At 51.1% G+C, this 6,000-nt stretch overlaps 1 protein-coding gene across 1 annotated transcript in view; it reads left to right on the top strand.

Moving 5' to 3' along the window:
• The first annotated feature begins 948 nt into the window (after window positions 1-948).
• Window positions 949-6,000, top strand: part of Myo5c (myosin VC) — a 73,967-nt gene continuing 68,915 nt past the window's right edge. The window contains exons 1-2 of the mRNA XM_026779100.1: window positions 949-984; window positions 4,653-4,763. Of these exons, the coding sequence (XP_026634901.1) occupies window positions 949-984; window positions 4,653-4,763 (147 nt within the window). The remainder of the gene's footprint in view (window positions 985-4,652; window positions 4,764-6,000) is intronic.

The following is a 6,000-nucleotide window of genomic DNA, read 5'->3' as shown; positions in this document are numbered from 1 at the left end:
GCTGACCTTCAGCATGTCCACCCTCATGGTGCTGTTGTCTTATACCAGCTGCTCAGCCAGGAGCCTGTGGGCTCTGAGATCCAACCTCCCATGCTGCTAGGTTTTGAGCAGAGCTGGCCTATGCTTTCCCCAGAAAGACACAATCGTTTGGTTGTGTGCTTGTCTTGATTGTGTGTGAAGAACTCACAGGAGAGATTGTGAACACCAGGGCAGGGCGGCTGTAGACACGTGAGGAGCTCATGAGTATTTTCACAGTCGACTGGAACCCAGGGAGCAAGGTCAGGAGAAGTACCTGAAACTCACAGTCCAGGTCCCTGTCTCACAAATGGTCAGTGCTCACGCTAGTGACATTCCCATTTGGCCGTTCTAACATCCTTCCTCTTCTCCTTCAGATTCACCCACCATTGTCCGATCTATGAGTAGTTCAAAAGGTTACAAATGAGAAAGGGCCAACAAGCCAAGTGCCGACTTTCATTCTTTTCTGGTATGGTGGACCTGCGAGGCATTCGAATTTTTCTTGAACAGTCATTTGTGAAGCAGGCCACATGCTGTAGGGTCCCACGCACAAAGGCAAGGTGACACTCGGATGCTGGCTGAGGAGAGGGAAGCCTTTGAAAGGCTTCAGTCAAACCTGTTGGGAGGGACCAAGGAAGGGGCCGCAACTAGGGACTCTGGGTGTTTGTCTGCTCACAGGTGTGCATGGCTGGGGTTAGGGGTGGGAGAAATATCAGGACAGGCAGGGAGTCAGGGAAGATCTGAGTGTTCTAGAAGGTGCTGGTGGTTCGTGGTGACTGCAGACATTGTAGACATGGTAGAGGAATGGGCTAGCAGAGTGGCTCCCCGGTTATTGGTCAAAATCTTGAGGACGACTTCCACTTTTTCTCTTGCTGTGGTTGCTATGGATACTGATACTGACGAGGGTGTCTGTGTGTGCACAGCTGATGGTGGATGCTGGTGGTGGATGCTGACGGTTGTCCGTGGCTGGTGAGTGCTGGGCTGCTTAAACACTGGGCTTCAGAGCTCCTAGGGAGTGTTGGGCAGGGACAGGCATAGGTGCCACAGTTCTGAGTTCCAGCTGAAGAGCAAGGGTGCTCAGAGGGACAAGCAGGGGCAGCACTTGCTCTATGTGAGCTGCCAAGGATGTTGAGGTCTGGTATCTGAAGGTGCTGGAGATGCAATAAGATCATGTGACTGAGACCGCGCTGTGGTGGTACGCACCTTTAATCCCAACATTTGGGAGACAGAGGCAGGTGAATCTCTGTGAGACTGAGACCAGCCTGGTCTACAGAGTGAGTTTTAGGACAGCCGAAGTGAAACAGAGAAACCCTATCTCAAAACAAAACAAAACAAAACAACAAAAGGCCTTTACTGTGGTCTCAAAGATGCAGGGGCTGGGGCCGTTGAGAAAGTAGCTGGGACTCTCCAGAAGCAGCTTGGCTTTTCAGTCTTCCCGTTTCTCATTTAGTCCAGAAAGTCAGATTCACCCACCATCATCTCACCTGTGAGTAGTCTCACGGAGGGAAGGAGACTCCAGGGAGGGGCCTACAAGGAGAGGGAGGAGGAAGAGGAAGGAGGTATGACCTCACCTGTCTGGTTCAGGGCCCTGAGCATGGAGATTCCCAGTCCAGGAAGGCATGGGAGGACCTGGCATATTCTTGAGCCCTATTGCTTCCTCGACCTCTCTGGTCCGAGTTTCTCTTCATTCTCGAGGCCCCTTGGTGAGAAAGCCCACCAGAGGCCCACAGGCAGCCTTTTGGCTCTCGTCCCCGCAGCAAGCTTGGCTGCCCATTCTAGGATGGAGCCCTCTGCCTCACAGGCCAGAAGCTCGCAGGAGTCATGTGAGAGCCGGTCACTCTGTTTGCACAGCTTGTGCGTATTTGTCCAAATGCTTCACTTCACTCCAGTGTGCTTTACAGTGTTGCCTTGTGGGTAGAGGAATGTGAGGAAGGAGGGAGGGTAGATGGTCTGTGGGGCTGAGTAAACTCTAGTGTTTGCTTAGCAGGCTGGGTTTCAGGCACAGGATTCTAGGCCTCGGACAGTGTTGATAGGGATGCTAGGACCAGTGGGTATGGTTACCTGGGATACCAAGTTGCAGCAAAGAAGAGGAGGGTGGTCGTGTGCATTTTAATGCTGCTGCCACTGAGTGAGGTAGCTGGAATGAATCCAGAAGTCACTAGGAGAGCGTGGGACAGTCAGACGCTCGTCAGGGTCACCCCCAGGGCCACACCCATTTAATTAGCCAGGCCCAGGCAGGAGTCCTAGGCCCTGCTGTTGGTCTTTTAAGATTCTTTCTGGTGTGCTCTTGGGCTGTCTGGGTTTGAGTTGGAAAGTCAGTAAAATGAAAGAATTGGCCAGCTCACGTGATCACACGGCAGCTCCTCTAGAAGTTCGAACCACACAGGGCCCTCATCCTTCAGCAGGTCTCCCATCTGAATGCCCTAACTTCCTCCCGCCTCCCACAGCATCTGAAGTAAACCATCTGGAACTCTGATTCTGGCAGACACTTGCAGTGGACCATTCAAGGATACTTACGGCTTGAGCTTTTATAATGGTCAATTCTTGATATGTTGGGGTATTGTACTTTAATAATTTGTGGTTTATTGTGTTATAAAAAGCATCTCTAAGAGCCAATCTGAGGTAGGAAATGTGCGGTCATGGTGACAAAGGTGTGTGGGGTGGGTGTGGGTATATCTAAGAGGCGTGCCCATGTGTACACAAGGCTCCATTCAGGCCCCTGCAGGGCTGGGTCATGGCCTGATGGTTTCTGGGGTAGTCCTCCGTTCCCATATTCATTCATTCATTCATTCATTCTCTCTCCCCCTCTCTCCCTCTCTCTCTCTTCCCCCCTCTTTTCCTCTCTCTTTCTCCCTCACTCTCTTCTCCCTCACTCACTCTCTCTCTCCCTCCCTCCCTCCCTCCCTCTCTCTCTCCCTCCCTCCCTCCCTCCCTCCCTCTCTCTCTCTCTCTCCCTCTCTCTCCCTCTCTCTCCCTCTCTCTCCCTCTCTCTCCCTCTCTCCCCCCATCTCTCCCCCCCTCACATAGCATTCAGTTAACTGTTGGGGGTGCATGCGTGCCATGGTGCATATGTGCAAATCAGAAGAAAATTTCAGACTCGGTTCCCTCCTTTTATCACATGGATCCGGGGGATCAAACTCAGGTTGTTAGGCCTGCTGGCAAACACCTTTGTCCGCTGAGCCATCTTGCCAGCCCTGCTCTGTCTCTTCTTATAGGGGCACTATTCCTACAGTCCCATCAGATCAGAGCTCTCCCTTAGGACTTCATTTACTCTCTAAGGCGCCAGTCTTCAAACAGTCACATCAGGGACCAAGACTTTGATGCATGAATTCTGTATGTCACAGTTCAGTACTGCAGTAGGGTCCGCTCTGCAGCTGAGACAAGTGCACCAGTAGCCTGCTGGGAAGAGAGCAAGGGGAATGGTTCCCAAGGGGCTTCTGCCTTTCCCGAGGTGCGAATCCTTGGCTACCGTTATGTAAACCACATTGGCAATATCCAAATGTGGTGGTCGTGCCTGTAATCCTTGCCCCAGAAGACTGAGGCAGGAGGATTACCAGTTTCAGGCCAGCCTGGGAAACATGCTGAGACCCTGTCTCGAAATAAGAACAGTCCCAGATATTGCTGCTGTAACAATCTTCCTTAGTATTTTACAAAGTTCATTTACTTGCTTGTTTTGTTTTAGGAACAAGGCCTCATGTATTCCAGGCTGGCCTTGATCTCACGATGTAGCCAGGAACGACCCTAAATTCCTCATCTTTCTCTCTCTTCACCTCCTGAGTGTTGTGATTACATGTATGCACTACCATGTCTTGTTTATTCAGTACTGGGAACGGGACCCAGGCTTCGTTCATGCTAGGCAAGCACTCTACCACCGAGCCACATATCCAGCCCCCAAATGCTTTCCAGTGCATATACTTACTTAGCACCCCTGTGGAGTGGATTTTGTACCATTTTATGGGTAAAAAGAGGGGGGTACAAGAAATTAAATAAGTAGTCTATTGGTAGATGACAAATTCCTCTGCCCGAGTCTCACAGAAAGTTTCCAGCTTCAGCTAGAGAACTCTAAGATGTCATCCCTGCCCCCCCCCCCCAAAGCTTTTAGTTTCATGGTGTATTTATGAAGCTCTGGAGTTCTGCCACCTACAAAACCAGGTTGGTAAGCCTGGCTATGCATCGTAGATACCCTAGAATTTATCTCCTCACAGCAAAAGAGGAGGTGAAAGTATTCCGAGAAGAAGGGGTGTGTATGTGTGTCTGTCTGTCTGTCTGTGTGCGTGCATGTGTGTGTGTGTGTGCATGCATATGCTCACCGTATAGAGGTCAGAGGTCTTCCTGTCATTCCTTGGGAGCCATCACCTTGTTTATTGAGACAGGGTCTCACTGGAAGGAAGCGGAGCTCACTGATGGCAGACTGACCGACCTCAATTATAAACACCTCATCTGGCTTCTCACAGGGGTGCTAGGGATTGACCAGGTCCATGTGCTACCATGGCAAGCACTTTACCCACGGACTATCCCCTAGCCCTGAATGTCTTCTAAGTGTGGTGATTGGTCCAGTTGACAGAATAAATGGGGATCTAATGGTTCCTGTTTGGGGTTCTCAAATGTCGAGGTTAAACCTGTCTCATCCTGTGCAGTACAACAGGGTTTGGATCCCTGATCCCGAAGAAGTGTGGAAGTCGGCTGAAATTGCAAAGGACTACAGAGCTGGTGACCGAGTCCTCCGGCTCCTGCTAGAGGATGGAACGGTGAGGGTCTCTTCTGCTCACAATACAGAATGACATACGCAGCTGTGACATGGAGACAGAGCCCAGAGGGACAGTGCAGGCAAAGGAGCATATGACACACCAGCCCCACATCCAGGGAGGCCAGCTCGTGCTGAGGATCTCCTGATGTGTGTGTGCCCTCCTGCTGCCCTGCACCAGCCACCCATCTACAAGGGGCTCCGTGTCAGTCACAGATCTGCGTCTCTGCTGTGTTCCGAGTCCTCAGCGTGTTTACTGAAACCCATCAGCCATTTCGGTTCGTGGATCCCACTCAGTAGACGCGGGACAGGCAAGGGAGTTGGAGGGAAGTAGTTAGACCCCAAGGCATAATCCAAGTGGCAAGAGGGAGCTAGATCTTGGGGAGAGGTCGGAAGTGTGGAAGGAGAGTGGAGAGCTAGGAAGTCAGTCTAGGGTGCACAGACAGTGTAAGGGTCAGGAGGTTGTGTGGAGACAGAGCCTGCAATGGTGGGAATAAAGACAGCTCAGACTTCAGCCAAGACTCCAGTGGGATGTGCTGCCGTGGAGTTACTGCCAGGGGCCACTCCAGTCTTTTGATGGTACAGCTACTGAAGATTTTGTATCGGCTTTAAGAAGTCACCCCTCTGGGTTCACAGCCAAGGCTGACTTTGTGCTTTTTTTAAAATTTAACTTTATTTCATGCTCATTGGTATAACAATGTCAGATTCTCTGGAACTGGAGTTACAGACAGCTGCAAGCTGCCTGGGTGCTGGGAATTGAACCCCGTCTTCTGGAGGAGCAGTCAGTGCTCTTAACCACTGAGCCATCTCTCCAGCTCCAACTTTGTGCTTTTAGACTCAAGTGTTAGTTGTGGAGCTGGACCAACCATCTGTGCTCCATTGGATCAAGGGTGGTAATCTGGGATTTGCCTATAAACATTAAATGCTGGAATTTACAAAATATGCATAGACACCCCATGCTCCTTCAGGCATCTGGTCCTGGAGAATAGGCATTTCCGGAGATCTCAGAAGTTGCAGAGATGGAAGGGTCATGCTCTGGGTCTGCTTGCTGAGTCTGAACCCCGTAATTTCCACACAGAGGAAAGGAGCTGACATCTATTGCTGCCTCAGGCCCTGAAGGCCATACTGTCCTTGTGTGCACGTAGGGATAAAAGAGCACAGTCAGGGTGCTGCCCAGGGACCATCCCTGTGTGTGCATATGGATAAGAAAGCACAGCTGCAGGCCCTGAAGGCCAGGGACC

This window comes from Microtus ochrogaster, chromosome 5 (assembly GCF_000317375.1).
Source record: "Microtus ochrogaster isolate Prairie Vole_2 chromosome 5, MicOch1.0, whole genome shotgun sequence".
NCBI classification, from domain to species: Eukaryota; Metazoa; Chordata; class Mammalia; order Rodentia; family Cricetidae; genus Microtus; species Microtus ochrogaster.
This window is presented reverse-complemented; position numbering and strand designations above follow the sequence as displayed.